A 20760-nucleotide genomic window follows, 5' to 3' on the forward strand; every position below is an offset into this window, starting at 1 on the left:
CTCTTCTCTTGAATTCTGATTTTTATTGCTGTCTTTTTATAGAGATGTGGTTGTTGCACATTCTTTACAGAAGGTGTGGTCATAACGGGTTACCACAGAACAGTTATGTTATTCTGTGCCGGCTGTGTATGGAGTGTTCTGAGGACATCTCAGTTATTAAGTGTTCCAGATGTCTCCACAGCACTCAGGTTTCTGCTTCCCTTTGGCCTGGTCAAGACGTCATATGCCTGTGGTACAGAGACTGGATTCCAAATAAACAACGGTTCAGTGTGCTTTGGTCAGAAAATACAAAAATTGCTATGTGTTGCAACTGATTTGAACTGTGGCTTCAAATGACAAATTGGCTGACAATCGATACGCTTTCTCCTAAATTGCCAAGCACTCCTGTGACAACCTGAAATGTCCTGATATTGACAAATGCGACAAAAAAGTTATACTTTGGTTTATTGGCTTTTGTTTTAAAGTCTAAAATACATACGTAAAAGGGATGCACTGAGGGGTTGTAATGGCTGGCAGGACCTAAAGAGCCCTGATTCCCACCAACAGAATCACCCCTTTTCAACATCTCCAGCACCACCCAAACCTGTGAAAATGGAGTGTTTCTATGTTTTGAAGTAAAAGATATCTTCCTCTAAGTGTTTCCAATTAGTAGGCAATGCCTACTCATAATTGGTTAAAATCACGATGCACACTGATGTCATTGTAAACTTTTTCAAAACAAACATGCCGTTTTCACATTTGTTGGGGTGGTGCTGGAGATTAATATGACGTTAAAATGTACCTTTACCCCAAAATAAACATTAAGGCAAATCAGGGGAATGTTATAGGAAAGCGATATAGAAATCTCACTTTCAATTAAATGTGAGTGATTAGAATTCAGAATATTACAATTAAACACCACATAGGCAAATGTCAATCCGCCATAATACTATACAAAAATAAACGCAACATGCAACAATTTCAAAGATTTTACTGAGTTCATATCAGGAAATCAGTCACTTAAAATAAGTTCATTTGGTCCTAATCTATGGATTTCACATGACTGTGAAGGGGTGCAACCATGGGTGGGCATAGGCTTGGTCTGAGAAATGTCACCAACTAATAACATCCTGTGGTCCTTAAATATCTTTGTGGTTAAACTAATTAAAACCTAAATACACTGAACAAAAATAAACATGTAAAGTGTTAATCACGTGTTTCATGAGCTGAAATAAAAGATCCCAGAAATTGTCCATATGCACAAAAAGCTCTCAAATGTTGTGCACAAATTTGTTTACATCCCTGTATGTGAAATTTTTTCCTTTGCCAAGATAATCCATCCACCTGCCCGGGTATGGCATATCAAGAAGCTGATTAAACAGCATGATCATTACACGAGTGCACCTTGTGCTGGGGACAATAAAATGCCACTAAAATGTGCAGTTGTGTCACACAATGCCACAGATCTAAAGTTGAGGGAGCATGCAATTGGCATGCTAACTACAGGAACGTCCACCAGAGCTGTTACCAAAGAATTGAATGTTAATTTCTCTACCATAAGCCGCCTCCGTCATTTTGGAGAATTTTGCAGTACATCCAACCGTCCTCGCAACCGTAGACCACGTATATGGCATCGTGTGGGCGAGCGGTTTCCTGATGTCAGTGTTGTGAACAGAGTGCCCCATGATGGCGGTGGGGTTATGATATGGGCAGGCATAAGCAACGGACAAGGAACACAATTGCAGTTTATTAATGGCAATTTGAATGCACAGAGATAGTGTGACGAGATCCTGAGCCCCATTGTGAGGTCAAATTTTAAGGTATCTGACCAACAGATGCATATCTGTAATCCCAGTTGTGAAATCTATAGATTAGGGCATAATGCATTTATTTCAATTAACTGATTTCCTTATATACACACACTCAGTAAAATTGTTGTGTTTATATTTTTACATAGATTTAATGTGTGGACATGATTCAAACCAGTTAAAACATCTTATGAAAATCAAATGGGTGTGACATGGTAATTCTGACCACCCAAATTATATTATGTTCAGTTCTCTTATGAGTGCCCAGTTAACTAGCTGAAGTATTTACTGGATTGGTAAAAATAACCTTGAAAGCCTGACAATTCATTACACCTATCAAAATATGGAATTTGCTTCAGTAAATATCAGGCTCTGCAGCAAAATGGCAATAAATAGGAAAATGGCCTAAGAATCCAGTACATACGGAGGACGGTCCAGTCTCAAATGATCCTCTTTTCACATGCAAGTGGTGGCTGTGTTGTTCAAGCAGTCAAGCTGTAGATCCATTCCCCACTTCAACTGTGTGCAACAACAGTCATTTAATGGTCGTCCACAAAATGCAATGGGTTGAAAGTGGGGAAAACGTGTGTAATCTCCCAGATAAGTACAAGCACATGGAGGCTCACGTTTGGTTCACCTCATGGAACATGAGTTCTCTGGGTATTTTAGTCTCTGGGCCGAACTTGGTGCAAGCTCGGCGCTCGAAGGCAACAACCATTTGCTTCACGACTTCATCAAAGAAGACCGTCGCTAACTGCGAGTGTAGCAAAGAGCGAAACTCAAAAGATATCTGCAAGACAAAGGTGGAAAATTGTTGAGGTTCTGTTCATAATCATGTTTCCCCAATAGATGATTAGGTCATTAAACCTGCAATTATAATGTCTGTTTAATCAGAAGTTCACACTACTATAATATTCAAAGTATTAAATAGTTTGCTGCATGTAGGGCTGTGGCGGTCACGAAATTTAGTCAGTAGGTGATTGTCAAGCAAATAACTTGGCCTCACAGTAACTGAATGTTAATGAACACATTCAGCATCTCCTGGCTTCCACACAGCTTACAAGCTGTCACTGATGTAGACATTTGAAACATCTACATTTTAAAAGTCTAATAAATCCATGTAATATAGCCTACACCTTCACAATAAATCCATTATTTATTTTAGACAGGTCTAAAGAAGCATGATATGAAGAAAATGTAGTCTATTTCAGAAGAACAGAATACTCTAAGTTGTCCTTATGTTAGGGCCTGATCTGGCTGTGGGCTACACTAGTTCATTTAGCAGACAAGATTTGCTTATAATTCTGTGGCTTTATTTATTAGTATATAGAATACAATTGAAAATAAATATTTTCTGAAAACAATGAGGGAGTGCGCACATGCGGCTATTCTGTGTTGAGCGGTTAACAAAGAAATAGGTATTCCTACATGCTTAATTTAGAGTTATTAATGTAACTTTAGATCTACAAACGTTGGGCTATACGTTTTGATTTTTAATACATAGTAAGGCTGCATGAGAATGATGATTTGAAAAAAAGTCACTTGAAAGGCATGTGCTCTGCATTGTTTTTTTGCACAGTGTGTACACACTTCAACATCCTCTCATTCACAATTTGACAAGTACTTGATAATGCCTCGAATTTCACGGCGGCATCCCCTTTGTGGCCGTAATGCACCCCAAAAGAATCCATGCCTTTTCCAGCCCGGAGTGCTGCGTTGTGCCCTGCGTTGTGCTGTGCAATCTGAAGCGCCTTTCACTAACGTGATCGCGTCTTTCTCACAGGCTACAAGTGAAGACAGACACGTCGGGGACGCAACTGCGCGCATCCTTATCCAATTCCGAGGTGCATATTGAAGATATTGGAAGAACTGTCCACATTTACTTTTCGTCAGCCAACAAGATGAGTAGGCCAAATGAACAGCAAAAGCATGTCAATCTACTATCCCCCATTGTACAAAAGTCGACCTATTCTATTCTGTGTGAAAAATAAATATTCCAAACATAGTCTGGGACAGTTGTGGAATGCGATAGATCCCAAATTAATACAGCCACTAGCATCAAAAAACATTTTTTATGCAATGTGGCTGACGCAACAGATCAGAGCGTTTAGCTTAAAATGGTAAACTATTAGGCAATTTTTTTCAAATTATAAAGGACAGCACACATGCTGGTAGGATAAGCGCGAATGTTCCATTTGCAGGAAAACACCATTATCAAAAGTGACCGCAAATACAATGCATGTAATGCTTTTATTATAAAGGTGCATTTTTATTGTGAAAATGATCTTCCCCAAACTTGAAACTCAAGTGCTGCTTTTATATGCCAGTTAGGCGCCACAACCCTTGTAAAACAGATTAATGTGCTTAATTTTAATAAGTTATTTGGCCACTTTAGTTGTTAGAGCGTTGGGCCAGTAACCGAAAGGCTGCTGGATCGAATCCCCAAGCTGACAAGGTAAAAATCTGTCGTTCTGCCCCGGGGACCAAACACGTGGATGTTGATTATGGCAGCCCCCCGCACGCACCTCTCCGATTCAGAGGAGTTGGGTCAAATGCGGAAGACACATTTCAGTTGAATGCATTCAGTTGTACAACTGGCTAGGTATCCCCCTTTCCCTTTCTAAAACATATAGGCCAGGCTACATGAGGTGTGCGACTAGGATTCGAAAAAGTCGCAAAAAAAGGCATAATTTCTTATGCTGAGCATCATTCACAAATGATAGGCTAATATTGTCACCCATCAGACTATTCTTGATTCAATCTTGTCTTTACATATACTAAATAATGTGTGACATTTTTGTTTTAATTTAGAATGGACCACCAAAAACACATGTCATCTATGCACTTAAATAGCAAATGGAGGATGCTTTTCCCCATGGTTTATTTGCATGCCAGCCAGGTAGGCTACACTCCTGTTGTAAATATAAGCAATGTGCTTAATACTAGGAAAGTTGAGAAATAAATATAGTAGGCCTAGCCTATAGAACGCTGATGGGTCCTCTTTTTATTAGCGGCCATCACTCCATTTTCTCCCACAATTGCATAGCCTATTGAAATGTTGAGCAACATGAGCTCATGAAGTGTTTGATTAGATTTTTGAATACATTTGCATGGATGTCAGAGTGATTAGAGGGACAATAGAGAGCCGAGTTTGGTAGCAAGTTTGGTAGGCTACTAATGACCAGCAGAAGCATCAGAGCTTGAAGAAGCCTAATTACCGTGACTAAACGGTCATGTGGAATTTGACTGCCTTCATGGCTCAGGACCGCCGGTGTGGCGGTAAAACGGTCACCGCAACAGCCTTAGCTGCATAGCAATAATATTGCATGGTGCGACAAGGAAACACTTACAGAGAAATCAACAGTACAGGTTCTGGGATAACCAGGTATTCCAGGGCTGAAACGCCATATTGTCTCCAAGTGGTTGAACAGTTTACCATCTGTGCAAACAGCCTACAGAAAGGGGAAGTGCCAGTAAAATGAGATGCAGTGCATGTTATTATTGGTGAATAAATGTTAAAGAATAACTTTAAAGCACTGCAAAACAATAGACTTGTAAGATCATGGAGTTGATCGAGTCTACGAACCTTGACTAGATGAGGGCGCACATTGGTGATCATGGAGGTGTATCTCTCGACTATAGGGGGGAAACCCACTTCTAGTTTGGCTTTAGCATGGCTGGCTCTCTGCATGATGAACTGAGATTTCTTACACCACGGAACAAAGTGCTTATAATCGTCCACGTTGGCCACCACATCATACATCTCCTGCATCGAGTAACTACAGAGAAAAAAAGGGGGAAATAGTATTCTTAGCATATTTGCATGAGACCATACTTTGCTGATATGACGATACATCTAGTCTTCACACTGAATAATGATGAAATGTGCTTGATTTGATGTTAGTATATTTGTCATTTACATGATTCTGTTGATCAGGGACAGTAGTAGGCTCTTATCAAAGTTCACAGATAGAAAACGCTAAGTATGCGGCCCTTGACATGTGTTTTCTCAATATTGTTATGGAATACAGTACATGGCATAGAACTAGAACACAAGGGGATGTTTTGATTAAAGGCCCAGTGCAGTCAAAAACGTGATTTCCTGTGTTTTATATTTCCACACTGAGGTTGGAATAAAACGGAAAATTATAATAATACCATTTTAGTCTAAGAGCTGTTTGAAAAGAAAACCTGAAATTTCAGTCCATTTTGGTGGGATGGAGTTTTGGCCTGCCTGGTGACAACACAAAAATGGCTGCAATGGACCTTTAAATTAATCAGCATTTAGCCATGTCCACTGAAGCACAGATGCAATCTCTACATTACCCAATGATTCTTCGTTCTGAATATTGTTTCCTCTTGTTGGCCAGACTAAGGAAGGTTCTGCTAGGGGGAATGATAGTTGTCCTCCTGTCCAAATGGATAAGAATCCTGGGGGTCCTGGTCATAAGGATGCCACAAGATGTCACATATCTGTTGGTCCAAGAATGATCAGTCACGGACTTGCAAAACACCACTTTAAAACACTGGTTCATTGCATTCTAATAAACCCCATCAATAAGACCCTTGTTATACAATGCTACCAGTTGAAACCCAACAGACACCCAAATTACCGTAAAACGTTAATTAAACGCGTCTCAAATAGCCTCATGTCCCTTTTAATAGCCGGGCAACATAACACATTTCTGCAAATAAACACTGGTTTAAAATAAATGCCGGGTCTAAATTAATTGTTAACGAGGTAACCAGGAATTGTTCATTTTATTTTTACATTGAATAGTTCAGCAATGACTCGAAATAATGATGGTAAGCATCTGTTATTATCGCCAGTAAAAAACTTCTCGCCATTTGGGGTTGAAGGTAGCCTAGTGGTTAGAGCGTTGGGCCAGTAACCGAAAGGTTGGTGGATCAAATCTGTCATTCTGCCCTTGAACAAGGCAGTTAACCCTAGGCCGTCATTGTAAGTAAGAATTTGTTCTTAACTGACTTGCCTAGTTAAATTAAGGTTAAATCATTTAAAAAAAATGGCTGCTAACAACTGAGAACTGCTAACTAACTGGCAAGCACAAAAACAAACAGCTACTTCGTGACTACAGACCCCTAGAAAACGTACGATCGTCTTCTAGTGGCGAAAGTAATTACTGCCCAAAATGCACAGTCAAAGGATAATAATTTTTAAATAGAGAAACGTGGCACCGTGTGTACATGATAACACTGTGCAGGAAATGAATAATTGTATTAAATTGCTGGAAGTGAATGCTGGAATTAAACATTTAACTATGCAAATTAATAAAAGCTGTACGCATTAAGGAAATATAAGCCTGTCCAATAAGCGCCTGTTGTGTTCAATGATTTAAGCAACTAAAGCTCGGGCTATTAATTGACATTTCTTGGTATGTACTTTGTAACCGCACCATCGTCACCCCTACCCCACACGCTTACCTGATTGGCTGTTTAATCCGTATTCTTGGCCCCAGCACTGTATTCAACCGGTTTTTGCCAAATGTAGAGAGATCTCGCAACTCACTGAATGTCCGTATACCTATAGGCAATCGAAGGGTGGTCACAGTCGCCAACCCAGCCATTTGTTATTTTAAAAGACAGTGATGACTGGCAACAACAATCTAACCTAGCAAATTACCTAACCTAGCTAGCTCACGCTACACAGCCAAGCTATAGGATGGTCGCTACTAGAAAGCTAAGTGGCTGATGCTATACACATTTACGTATAATTAGTAACGTTAGTTCAATAATGTAAAATGTCTAGCTGATGCTATACACATTTCCGTAAAATTAGTAACGTTAGTTCAATAACGTAAAATGTCGAACTAGTTAAACAAGTAGTTTGTAACAGGACAATTTTAGTTACCTAGCTAACTAACGGTAGCTAGCCAGGTAGCCACCAGTTAACGTTAGCTACCTAACTAACATTTCAGAAATGTCATTTATCGCTTTCTAGCCTCAATCGAATGAACTGCCATAACTGTTTAGCAAGCTAGCGACATAACGTTTCGTCTGCCATCTTCTTCCTCCTTTTTTATTACTTTATCCGGCCAGGTCAACCGGTGGCAAGTAGTATCTATTATATTGACAAGATCGTCGATTGACCCCTCTAACAATGGAAATACATGTCCGCAAAGGCGGAAGGCAGGTGGGAACATACGCGCGTGAACAAGAAACACAACTCTCATATAACATTGCCGGAATGCCATGCGCGTCCACTTTTATATCGGTACTTCGTAAAAACCTAAACATTACGAAACTTATGTTCGATCAAATAAGCTTCACGTAGTAAATTCGCAATTACATTTTTTGTTAACCAAGTTCGAGACTCATAGACCTCCATACCAAAAATCCCCACTTGGTCAGTTTATCAATGTATTCTCGCGCTGACATATTTTGGGCGCGGAGTTTATTCTCTCGCTTCGGCTTTTCCTCTTTGCTGATAGTCACGTAACGTTATGCTGCGTTCATAACCAAGTGTGAAGGTGGGACTACACGACTGGGAAAAATCTTCTTGAACTCTCCTCCAGATGGTAATAGAGATAAATAGCAATGGCGTCTTTTTGTAAGAACCAGCAATTGTTCGTTGGAGAAAGCCTATGAGGAAAGTTAATGGCGTTTTTGGATAGTCCCCGAAAATAAGGTCAGTAGTAAACACAGGTTTAGGAGATTTTATATGTTTATGTGCTTTATTACAGGTAATAATTTTAGGACTCATCACTGCATTCTCTACCAGAAAGTATTTTGGCCGTCTTTGATGTTACTTAGGTTGATACATTGCTATGTTTTCATATATAAAGCACTTTTACATCATTACTAAATTTTAGACATACAAGTTACCACACCGGTCTTGGGGATGGCTAAATCTAGAAATGAATTTGGTGTCTACTGAGTTAGGTAAATCAGCTTTTAGTTTTCTTGCACCTTATTTGTGGAACAACCTTCAAAATGTTCTTAAATTTGATGTTCTGGTGCCTCTAGGGCAATACAGGAAGCTGATTGAGGACCTTATTACTGATTAATGTGTTGTTTTTTTATGACCATGTTTTTTTTCTTTCTTTCTGCTTGCATTTTGTATTTATATTTTGCTGTGTCTCTATTTTCTCAAATTGATGTAATTCAGGGCTCATCTGTAAAAGAGACCTTGGTCTTAGCCGGAGCATCGGCTCTCGGACCAACAGACTCCAAGACAGCTTCTACTCCAAGCCATAAGACTGCTAAATAGTATATTGATTGTACCCAAACGATCGGCACTGACTCTATCTTGCGCTGACAGTATGCACACTCACTAGACTTTATATACACACTCACTCACACACACTATGCTGTCACTCCTACACAAATCCTTCACACATTCAAACACTACACACACAAGCATACACAATTTTAGATGATTTATTTGCTGCTGCAACTCTGTTCTTTATTTTACTCTTATCATTATCTATCTGGATGCCTGGTCACTATACCCTGCCTGGTCACCTCGTACCTCTGCACATTGATGTGGTACTCCCTGTATATAGCTCCATTCTTGTTTATTTTATTTATGTCATTCCTCTTGTGTTAGTTACTATTTTATTTTTTTAAACTTTGCATCTTTGGGAAAGGTTTGTAGGCAAGCATTTAATTGTAACGTCTACACCAATTGTATTCAGCTCATGTAATAAATACAATTCTATTTGATTGATAACAGCATTTTCTGCAGTTAAATGCAACGAAAATATTATTTATGAAAAGCAATCAATGAATGTGTTTTTAACACTGTAATTTGTTTAAAAGCATAATATCTGTACTTTCAGTTTGTTTCACGCTGCTTGTTGGACGTTAGCCAATCTTCATTTCTTAACGCGTTCAAAGCACGTTCAAAGCACCTGAATGCATCCAACTGGTATTTACGACTTCACAACCTTACCACTTGGTTATGAATGCAGCATTCGATTCTTTTAAAATGTCATCATGACTAGTTAAGGCCACTCCCACTTAAATTAGGTAAATAGCTGCTAATCACGTGACTTATTAGTCGTTTATTTTGGCAATGAATGTACTTATCACTAATCAGGCTTCCATCCAACAATTTTATGCTAATAAAGTACATGTCGGATAAAAAAGCACGTGCCAATAGCAGAGTGGACACACTCAGTAGAGTTGAAAATGCGATGAAAACTGCAAACATGTTTTTTTATGTGCGCTATGTCATCATGCACAGCCTTTTATCGACAAGTCAGTTTGACGCAACATCTCTGGTGTGAAAATGTGCGTATTATTTGTATGCATATTTTAGAATATTTGCATGAAAATCTGTCGCAAATTAGATGGAAAGATAGCAAGGTTGACAGAAACTACAAAAGATTGTCCAAAAAATAATAATTTTCTCAACAACAAAAAATAGATAAATCTACCCAACACACAACTAGTCCAGGTAGTTCTCTTGGAGTAGACCGATATAGAAGGGTATAACATTCATTGCAGACATATTTTTTTCCTCACATAGTTACGATATTACTCAACTAAAGGAATAATCTGGTGAATCATTACGTTTATGGATAGATGTTGGTACACTATTCAAAGTGACCACTGTATGTCGCTGCTGCACTAAGCTAGCTTCTAATTTACCAACTGCAGCCGTTCAGTAACGCACACTTGTGTCTATCAGAGCAATAACAACGGCGAGCAAACACGCCACAGAACAAACCCTTCCCCGAATAATTGCCACAATAACACATATCGCAGTTACATCTCCACCCGATCCTAATGAAGAAGCTTCGGTTTGACTGACTGGGAGATGGGAGTACAAAACATAACAGACCAGGTGGGTAATGCGAATTAACGTTAGCTAGCTAAAAGATTCCTTTTTGAAACCGTTGCTTCCTTTATCACTATTTCCTTATGAGGGCGGGTTTGATAGCTAGCTCACGTTAGCTGCGGTGCTTGGCCTGAAAAGTAGTTTATGGCCATTTAAACGATGCAGTCTGATCACATTCTACATGCTCCAATAGCGTATTCTAACGTGGGACTGTTTGCTAAAATTGTCACCAATGACTTGTTCGCTTGCTAATGCCAACTAGTTACATTTGGCAATAGGATTTTACACGCGAACGTTAGACCAGTGTGCCTAACCAGTCTAGTCTACTAAACTAAATTATTTATGGAGTTGAGCGGCGACTGAAGCGCGAACGTCACATACAGTTTTAGTTTTTTTGATCAAACTACTGATTTCGGTACCCAACGAATAGCCCCCAATTACACAGAACAATGTCGTGTTTAATTTCGTGGTATTCGTTGGGTGCTGAAATCAGTAGGTTTTAATAGAAACGTCATTTTATGTGACGTCGGAGCTCCAGTCCGTCCACACTAGTTGCCGCTCAACTCCATTATAAATAGCGGAGTTGAGTTTAATCGGCTAGCTAGGCTTCCATTCCATGCGGTAGCTAGTTAGTTAGCATTGGCGATGAGTCAGTCAGTTGTAGCCAGTTGTAGCCAGCTAACTGTCTAAGCATTTGGGATTTGATCACTTTCGGCATGCACAACTTGTTCAGACAACAACCAGCCAATGTATTAAATACTTAGTTAGCGAACAGTAGCTAGCTGGCAGCGAGGGTACGGATTTAGCTACTGTACCTCGCTGCAATCAGCTAGCAAGGGACTGGGCTGTCACTAACATTTGTTGGTAAGGTCTCTTGTTAGTTGCACATAAATGTTAGCTAGCTGCACATTGTGTGTTTAGCTAGTTAACGAGACACTACGTTAAACTATAATAAGCTAACTTCACTTCCATCAGCTGTTACGATTGAATCACACTGCGTGATGAGGCGTTTTCCAAGTACGTTGTGTTGGGTGCATGCAGCTAGCTAGTGAACAAATCTGACTAGTCTGTTAGTAATTCCCAATCAAATTCAAATGGCTAGCTAATGACAATCATCCACCCTGTGTTATCAGGGAAGCATCACACCAATATCATGCTGACATGTAGTCTGACTATGGCATCATAGTTTTATGTGATTCAGGAGAACATTTCAAACAACTTTGCAAGAAATTGGACCATATAGGACTATTTTTTTTGTATTCACAGGAGGATCGGTATGTCATTAGGGTGGCTTGAGGATAAACGTCATTAGGCCAGAATGTATGCGTTCACTGCTGCCCGCGCGTGTCTCTGTGTCGGCCACTCATCTCTGCCTTGGCAAACATCTGTGTTCTCGAACCACATTGCATTTTGTCTCACAGGGCAATGAATGCAAGTCAATGATACCTATATTAGCATTTCCCAAATCATGTCCAAATTAAGCAATACGGCCAGAGGAGGTGTGTTATATGACCAATATACCACGGCTAAGGGCTGTTCTTAGATTCAATGCGTAGTGCCTGGATACAGCCATTAGGTGCCTTATTGCTATTATAAACTGGTTACTAACGTAATTAGAACAGATTTTTTTTGGTCGTACCCCTTGTTATATGACCCGTGGTATATTGTCTGATATACCACAGCTTTCAGCCAATCAGCATTCAGGGGTCGAACCACCCAGTTTATAATAATTTATAAGTAACTTTGAGTTACACAATTCATTTTGAGATACGTTAGGATGATTTGGACAGGAAGGTCGAAAAAATAAAAAATTACATCAAAACCTCAACCCCGTCTAAATAAAAGTAAAAAAAAAAAAAAAAAAAAAGTCTATAAATCATAGTGATGATATTAATAGTGAGATGTGCAATGTCATTTTGTTCCGATATTTGATTTATTTATTTAAAATAAAATCATTTGACTTCTGTTTTTAAGAGTCAATTACTCAAACGCCAAAATAAAATGTATAAAATAGATTTTAACACAAACTTCAGGGAGCATTTTGCCCCATAGAGGGGGGTGTTTTTCCCCGATGCTTTTCCCGATAGCTGGGCAAAACGTCCCCCCCCCCCCCCCTTTCTAACGCTTCTGTTTTTGACTCTTAAAAACATGGTATTTATTTTAACTCAGAATATTTCATGTGTTTATATTCTCTTCCAGACTCCACTGGTCCAGGCTATATTTAGCCGAAATGCAGAAGAAGTGAAGTTATTGTTGCACAAGAATGAAGAAGTCAATGCACTGGTAAGATGGCTCGCTACACATGAACATGACCCCGTATGAATCAATTTCCTCCACATCTCGCTTAACGGGCCAGCCAGTTAAGCAGGAAGGGATTACCTGTCAAATCCTCTACATGCTTTGACCTTCCTGTCAAGTTTGAATCAGACATAGTTAATATCACACACAGTCAATCAATCATCCTTTGGAGCAGTAATGTTATACCCACAATATGTTGCACTTCACATTCTTGGTATCAGCTTCCAACAGTAGCTATGCATGTTGTTCTCTTAAAGAGCCATCTTGTGAGTGTAAAATGTATTTTGTGTGTGTATGTGCACTGAACGTAAGTGCACGTGGCCCATGTATTTGAGGACAAGGAGCAGATTAGCTTATGGTTAAGGGATTGATGGGAGGAAAAGCTTAGCAGTAAGGGATTTTGGGCATCTTCCATCCAAGTAAGTAGCTGGTCAGTTCAGGTTCCTCACTCATTCATTCTACTGCTCTGGTAATCTGACCAGTTGGCTGTCAGATTAAAGGACCCCCACCAGAGGAAGTTGCAGCCACTGTTTCGATGTAATTTCCTGTCCTAAAGAGGAAATGCACATTTAGGTTCCACTTCCAAAGAATGAAAGCTACTTATGCATATTCACAAATTGGGTGTGGAAATTTCCACGTGGAGTTAATAAACATCAACAAATAGGTTAATGACAGCAGTCGGTGTAGCTAGCTAATATGATAACCTTATCTAGCTAGCAAATTTGATCTGTTGCTGTTTTTTGTTGTTGACTACACCATATTCAAAAGATTAGCCAGCTTGTGCTATAGCAGGTTCTGGAGCTGTATTCGTCATAATCATTGCTTTAGGGAAAACATCGCTACAGATGGAAACCACTGGCCTATCTTTGACTTCGCCATCTATTATTATCTCAAGTTTTGGCATCTTCCTTAAATTGCGGCAGCAAATCCGCCATAGAAATAGTTAGAAAGAATAAGATGAAGCTCTGGTAATATGGATAACTATTGAAAGATAGTTGATATGTGTTTTTCTACATTGTAATGGACACGGTGCAACCTTTGATAGGTAGGCTGCTGGCACGTTTCGGCTGCAGTACAAATCCTATCATATCACACAATTTCTAAAATGGTCAGGTGTGTGTGTGTATGTATGTGTATTATATATTTGTATTTTAAATGTTTTATTATACAGACTAGATAAAAAATTAAAAAAGCGAAAATGGACAATAAACATACGTTTAATTTGCTCCATGGCTCAGGCGGTAAAGTGGACACGGGCTGTTTGGCTCATCTCAGTCATGAAGAGGAAGAACTTTGCAGCTGTTTCTGATTTAATAAACACATGCCATGCTGTTCGTTGGTAACATTAAAATAAAACCCAGCCCTAAAAAGAAATGTAGGTTGCAAATAATGTTTGTCATATCATAGGAAAAGACACTGCATTCACATGGATTTGCACAAAGTGGGCATTTCGGATTTGTCACTTCAAGGCCAAAATACATTGAGCCCCGAAGTATTGGGGCAGTGACAAATTTGGTTGTTTTGGCTCTGTACTCCAGCACTTTGGATTTGAAACGATACAAGGTTAAAGTGCAGACTACCAGCTTTAATTTGACGGTATTTTCATACATATCGGGTGAACTGTTTAGAAATTACAGCACTTTCTGTACGTAGTCCCCCCATTTTAAGGGACCAAAAGTATTGCGACAAATTCACTCATGTCTATTAAATTAGTAGAAAGTTAAGTGTTTTGGTCCTATATTCATAGCACGCAATTACTACATCAGGCTTATGAATCTACAAATTTCTTGGATGCATTAGGTGTTTGTTTTGGTTGTTTAAAATGTTTTTGTGCCTAATAGAAATTAATGGTAAATAATGTCTTGTCTCATTTTGGAGTCACTTTTATTGTAAATATCAATTGAATATGTTTCTAAACACTTCTACATTAATTTGGATGCTTCCATGGTTAAGGATAGTCCTGAATGAAACATGAATAATGATGATGATTTACAGTTGCATAAGTATCATACCCCCCCAAAAAATGATGCTAACATCCCCTGTTATTGTAAGGGTGAGAGGTTAGCATGTCTTGGGGGTATGATATTTCTGCATCTGTAACTTTCTCATTCATCATAGTCATTGTATTTTTTCAAATCCAAAGTGCTGGAGTACAGAGCCAAAACAACAACAATGTGTCACTGTATAATACCATCGTCTTTCAGCTTGAAAAAGTGGATTTCTACTGATGTGGGCTTTTAAAGAACCCTGACACAATGCTCTAGGTCCACTTTACACACACACAAGCACACACGAACAGGCAGCCTTCACAGGAGCTAAAACAGGGAGAGGCTAGAAACTTCTACAGGGAGAGGAAGGGGTGTTAAATTGAGAGCATGCTTTAAATCAGCACTCGTTCAAATATGGCTTGGTGCCAGCGTGTAAATTCAGTAGCTGCAATTTGTCAAATGTCACAACAACTTAAATCAGTAAATCAGTTTTGTATTATATGTTAATATACTTTGCATTTGTCATGGAGTCAATATTTGGCAGAGGTCAAATATTATACCACTGTAAGTACTCAGTTGTGACCACTAGACCTGGGGCTGTATTCAATCACTACTTAAAGTCAAAGAAGATTCTGTACAAGCACAGCAAAAAAAAGCGGTTTTAATTAATATGCAGTTGAGCTTTCTGTACTTCACTTTCACATTGTTTACATAGTTTTGTTGCCTTAATGCATCCAAACATGAATTCTTGCAATGCAAGACAGATGACATATTTGACTTGTACGACCAAAACCCACAGGGATCCTTGTCCTTAAACAGCCTCTCTTCCCGGAGGCCTAAAATTCTCACACGGCCTCCAGCCAGTCAGTCAGTCAGTCAGTCAGTGATTGAATGATGCGTATGGAGAATAAGACTGTGATTTCCTTACTAGGGCTGCAATGAGTGAGGCCTGAGCCATGAGTCATTCACTTGTGGGTTTACACTGACTGCACACATTCCAGTACGGAGGACAGGGTCAGCTAACAGGCTAGAGATGCCTGAGCAATTTTACTCACCGAGGTGGATTTCAAGCCCTTCTTTCGTTGCCTGGCTACTCAGACTCCTTGCGCTGCCACACGCTATAACGTTAGTTTCTTCTCCGCAACGAGTCTGGATCTGAGTACCTCCCAATGATTTCTAGAATGCGATCACATTCGAACCATTCTGATTGGTCACAAAAACCGATTGGTTAGTCCAGAGCCAAAACACACGTGGGTATGCTGCATTTTGAAACACACGTGGGTATGCTGCGTTTTGAAACACACGTGGGTATGCTGCGTTTTGAAACACACGTGGGTATGCTGCGTTTTGAAAGTTAGAGTTTAGTTAGAGATGATCCAATCGCTAATGACTTTATGTACAACGACACTCATTTTGACGTCAACACAAACTTCTTCAACGATGGCAGTCTCAGACTGAAGTATGTAGCAAACATCGAGAGCAGTGGAAGAATTCAGTTTGAGTCGCCAGGGAACTTCTTTCAGTTTGCGGAATAAAAAAATCAGGTCTACCTCTTTGCAAAATTATTAGATGCAGCAGGCCTAACCCCGACTGATTATTTTGTGAGATTAAAGTTCCACTGTGCATTCATATTGAATATTATTTTTACTTGAAATTTTCAGAGAATGGCAATTTTATTTATGCATTTTCAATATCCTGTGATTGAAAGCTATTTTACATAGTTGGTATCAAGTTCAAACCTGTCATGTTAGATGTAGCATGTCTTATATTCTTTGGCTTTGGGGTTTATTGTTCAACTCACTGTTTGTTTTTAATACATTGCTTTAGGATGATATCAGAACCAACAGTGGGCTTAAATCTGGGCTCTTGCTAACTGTTGTTTCTCTGTCTGCTGTCTCTCCTCAGGACCAAGAACGCCGTACCCCCTTACATGCTGCTGCGTGTTTGGGCGATGTTCACATTATGGACCTTCTCATTAATTCAGGTAACGTTCTCCAGCATGAGACAGACCGTTTTCAGAGGGATTCACATTGTTCACTCAATTATCCCTATCCTATTGTTGAATAAAGGACAGTTAATCATATCTGTTAGAATATACAACTAGCATTGAAACCCTTCCCTCTTGTCAATGAGGATAAGAATCCCTATCCTAAAGGTAAATACTGATAATGAAATCAGAGAAGTGTGCAAATGTTACTGACCATCTGAGATCTGAGGCCCATTGTGATTGGCTGAATTAGTATTGAAAATTTGTTCCATCTGCATATTTTATTTTTAATCGGTTGAGCTGAGCTACAGAATAGTTGACTGAGTTCGTCCTCTATCTCTCACTCTCTCTCTTGCTTGCTCGCTCCTCTCTCTCAGGTGCTAGTATTAACGCTAAGGACCAAGGCTGGCGGACTCCCCTGCATCGGGCAGCTGCCTCACAGAACGAAGTAAGACTATCTTTGCAGGACAGTGCCATGTGAAGGCCATGTCAAATACAATATATAAAACCTGCTACAGTCATTTACCTGGAATTCCTCATCAGTCTTAATAGCACTTCTCAGGGCTCATTTTCTTAGGTAATCAATATGGCAGATAAATTCATCTTCTCTCCTTCCTTGAATGAGTAGCTATATGAATGTCAGTGATAAAGTCGCACTCCTCATACTTTTTATTTATTCTCCCACCGTCTTTCCCAGAAGGCCGTGGGGCTGCTGCTGAGACAGGATGCGGAGGTCAATGCCCGGGATAAATTCTGGCAGACGCCGTTGCACGTGGCTGCGGCGAACCGGGCCACACGCTGTGCTGAGGCTCTCATCCCCAAGCTGAGCAGCCTGAATGTGGCGGACCGCTCCGGCAGGACGGCTTTGCACCATGCTGCACACAGCGGCCACGTGGAGGTCAGGGGTCACAGCGGGGTTTTACGGTCATAGGGTGGAGGGTTTTGAGTAATACTGAAATGGCACCCAATCCCCTATATAGTTCCCTATTTTTTATCAGGACCCGCATAGTATCCACTATACAGGGAATAGGTGCCATTTCAGACATAGCCTAGGTGCTGAATTGGTCTTCCTCTACGCAGAAAGGTGTCTTACTGTGCTCGTTTTAACTCACTATCTCCTGTCTGTATCCAGATGGTGAATTTGCTCCTCAACAAAGGGGCCAACCTGAGTGCCAGCGATAAGAAGGAGAGACAGCCAATCCACTGGGCCGCATACCTTGGTGGGTGGGACCTTAGAATGGACACTTCCTGAAATTGACACACTTTCTTCTCCTTGTTCAAGAGGCTTGGTCTGAGCAAAGGCACTGAGCAGATTCACTGATCTGCCAATCAACCTGCAAACTTCCCATCAAGGGGATTAGGGTTGTCACGATACCAATATCCCGATACCAGATTTTCCACGGCAAAAAAGAAAACACAAATTGGACTAAACTCTATTGTTCTATAAAAACCGGCTTTATGTAAAATTGTGGGTGCTATAGCTTGTAAAATAAACAAATGTGACTAGGTGACAAATTAATGCTGTTTGGTTCTAACTTTGGTCGGTTTTCCTCAAGAAATGAAATCCTCCATGTTTTGTTTCCTTGCCACGATACGTCCGAGTATCGTGATACTGGTAGCGTGACAACCCTACAGGGGTTCCTTGTCTACAAAGAAAAGCAAACCTGTGCCAAATTGCATATCCTCACGCACAAACAGAAAATTGCCAAGGCTTTCGTTAACCTGTCTGTAGTGTCTGTATGTTCCATGAATGTACGGTTGTCTCCTCGTCCCTCAGGGCATCTGCAGATCGTGAAGCTTCTTGTGTCGCGGAGCGCGGACGCCATGTGCAGGGACAAGCGCGGTTATACCCCGCTCCATGCCGCAGCTGCCAGCGGCCAGATTGAGGTGGTCAAGTACCTGCTGCGGCTGGGCTCAGAGGTGAGGGGCCAGGGGGTGGGGCTCCATACGGTCACTCAATCTTTGCTTGTGTGTTTATTTTTAATTTTTTACAAAAGTGCATTCCTAGTATAATATTTAGGTTAGGGCCTATCAGGGAAATCTTCAGGCCCTATACCCATCCCAACTCCCACCACCATCTCACCATCTAATTTCTGCCTTTTCTTTGTCTCCACGTCAGATTGATGAGCCTAACGCCTTTGGGAACACAGCGCTCCACATGGCGTGCTACACGGGCCAGGAGGCGGTGGCCAACGAGCTGGTGAACCGCGGCGCCAACGTCAACCAGCCCAACCACCACGGCGGCACGCCGCTGCACCTGGCCGCTGTCTCAACCAACGGGGCGCTCTGCCTCGAGCTGCTAGTCAACAACGGCGCTGACGTCAACATGCAGGTCAGTCGGAGGACGCCCGGGAAATGAGGGAATAAGGGATTGGCTGCACCCCAAATGGCACCCTATTCCTTATATAGTGCACTATGGGCCCTGGTCAAAAGTAGTGCACTATATAAGGAATAGGTTGCCATTTGGGAGTTAGTCAACAGATGGCAGAAGTGGCATTTATAAACAAGGATATTTTGAATAACATCCCAAGTTGTTTTGTGTATGTTTGAGGTAAATCGATTATTTTCATAACAAGAAATGTTTTTGTTTCTCTCTTTCTCTCACAGAGTAAAGAAGGGAAGAGCCCTTTGCACATGGCCGCTATTCACGGGCGCTTCACCCGCTCCCAGATCCTTATCCAAAACGGTAATCACACACACACATCATAAAACACAATATTATCACACACTACACTTCAAATACAAGGATGGTGTGTTTGTGAAAAGTGCCTGCACTATTTCAGGGACAAACTTCAGTTGAAGCGCACCAGCCGAACACACCCAACACTCATCCTCCAGCCCATAGCAACCACCACAACTCCACCAGCCGAACACACCCAACACTCTACCTCCAGCCCATAGCAACCACCACAACTCCACCAGCCGAACATTCCCAACACTCATCCTCCAGCTCATAGCAACCACCACAACTCCAACAGCCGAACAATCCCAACACTCATCCTCCAGCCCATAGCAACCACCGCAACTCCACCTGCCGAACACACCCAACACTCATCCTCCAGCCCATAGCAACCACCACAACTCCAACAGCCGAACATTCCCAACACTCATCCTCCAGCCCATAGCAACCACCACAACTCCACCACAACTCCACCAGCCGAACATTCCCAACACTCATCCTCCAGCCCATAGCAACCACCACAACTCCAACAGCCGAACACACCCAACACTCATCCTCCAGCCCATAGCAACCACCACAACTCCAACAGCCGAACACACCCAACACTCATCCTCCAGCCCATAGCAACCACCACAACTCCACCAGCCGAACATTCCCAACACTCATCCTCCAGCCCATAGCAACCACCACAACTCCAACAGCCGAACAATCCCAACACTCATCCTCCAGCCCATAGCAACCACCGCAACTCCACCTGCCGAACACACCCAACACTCATCCTCCAGCCCATAGCAACCACCACAACACCACCAGCCGAACATTCCCAACACTCATACTCCAGCCCATAGCAACCACCGCAACTCCACCTGCCGAACACACCCAACACTCATCCTCCAGCCCATAGCAACCACCACAACACCACCAGCCGAACATTCCCAACACTCATCCTCCAGCCCATAGCAACCACCGCAACTCCACCTGCCGAACACACCCAACACTCATCCTCCAGCCCATAGCAACCACCACAACACCACCAGCCGAACATTCCCAACACTCATACTCCAGCCCATAGCAACCACCGCAACTCCACCTGCCGAACACACCCAACACTCATCCTCCAGCCCATAGCAACCACCGCAACTCCAACAGCCAAACATTCCCAACATTCATCCTCCAGCCCATAGCAACCACCACAACTCCAACAGCCGAACATTCCC

General features: G+C 41.3%; 2 protein-coding genes and 1 long non-coding RNA gene across 10 annotated transcripts in view; 2 read left to right on the top strand and 1 right to left on the bottom strand.

The window, feature by feature from the left end:
• Nucleotide 1: 1 nt before the first annotated feature.
• LOC139561618 (coenzyme Q-binding protein COQ10 homolog A, mitochondrial-like) lies at nt 2-8229 on the bottom strand. Of its 7 annotated transcripts, none has more exons than XM_071378892.1 (6): nt 8136-8229; nt 7230-7329; nt 6114-6260; nt 5374-5566; nt 5138-5239; nt 428-2577 (listed from the first exon to the last, which is right to left on the bottom strand). In XM_071378892.1, the coding sequence occupies exons 3-6, from the start codon at nt 6233-6235 to the stop codon at nt 2410-2412; spliced, it is 585 nt and encodes a 194-aa protein (XP_071234993.1). In that variant the 5' UTR covers nt 6236-6260; nt 7230-7329; nt 8136-8229; the 3' UTR covers nt 428-2409. The 7 variants fall into 7 exon arrangements, with proteins under 7 accessions (XP_071234965.1, XP_071234993.1, XP_071234986.1 ...); XM_071378885.1 differs by lacking the exon at nt 8136-8229 and adding an exon at nt 7657-7901; XM_071378864.1 differs by lacking the exons at nt 428-2577; nt 8136-8229 and adding an exon at nt 2-241 and having other exon boundaries at nt 7230-7912.
• A 70-nt stretch (nt 8230-8299) lies between these two features.
• On the top strand, nt 8300-9579 carry LOC139561659 (uncharacterized). Its single transcript, XR_011672179.1, has 2 exons — nt 8300-8433; nt 8914-9579. It is a non-coding gene; the product is annotated as an uncharacterized lncRNA (long non-coding RNA).
• An 835-nt stretch (nt 9580-10414) lies between these two features.
• LOC139561666 (serine/threonine-protein phosphatase 6 regulatory ankyrin repeat subunit C-like) overlaps nt 10415-20760 on the top strand; it is a 34516-nt gene continuing 24170 nt past the window's right edge. For both annotated transcript variants that reach the window (XM_071378915.1, XM_071378921.1), the window contains exons 1-9: nt 10415-10596; nt 12790-12873; nt 16782-16860; nt 17241-17311; nt 17561-17761; nt 17996-18083; nt 18641-18783; nt 18983-19195; nt 19471-19549. In XM_071378915.1, coding sequence (XP_071235016.1) covers nt 10570-10596; nt 12790-12873; nt 16782-16860; nt 17241-17311; nt 17561-17761; nt 17996-18083; nt 18641-18783; nt 18983-19195; nt 19471-19549 — 985 coding nt within the window. In that variant the 5' untranslated portion in view covers nt 10415-10569. The remainder of the gene's footprint in view (nt 10597-12789; nt 12874-16781; nt 16861-17240; nt 17312-17560; nt 17762-17995; nt 18084-18640; nt 18784-18982; nt 19196-19470; nt 19550-20760) is intronic.

Source organism: Salvelinus alpinus, chromosome 2 (assembly GCF_045679555.1).
Source record: "Salvelinus alpinus chromosome 2, SLU_Salpinus.1, whole genome shotgun sequence".
In the NCBI taxonomy this organism is placed as follows: domain Eukaryota; kingdom Metazoa; phylum Chordata; class Actinopteri; order Salmoniformes; family Salmonidae; genus Salvelinus; species Salvelinus alpinus.

What these genes read in the sequence shown, in the direction of transcription:
- LOC139561618 (XM_071378842.1), bottom strand. Translation starts at nt 7,372, where the DNA reads ATGGCTGGGTTGGCGACTGTGACCACCCTTCGATTGCCTATAGGTATA. An exon ending in CGGATTAAACAGCCAATCAG is followed by an intron (nt 6,261 to 7,229) that starts GTAAGCGTGTGG and finishes TTGGACCAACAG; the next exon opens with ATATGTGACATCTTGTGGCA. An exon ending in TCAGAACGAAGAATCATTGG is followed by an intron (nt 5,567 to 6,113) that starts GTAATGTAGAGA and finishes TTTTCTCTGTAG; the next exon opens with TTACTCGATGCAGGAGATGT.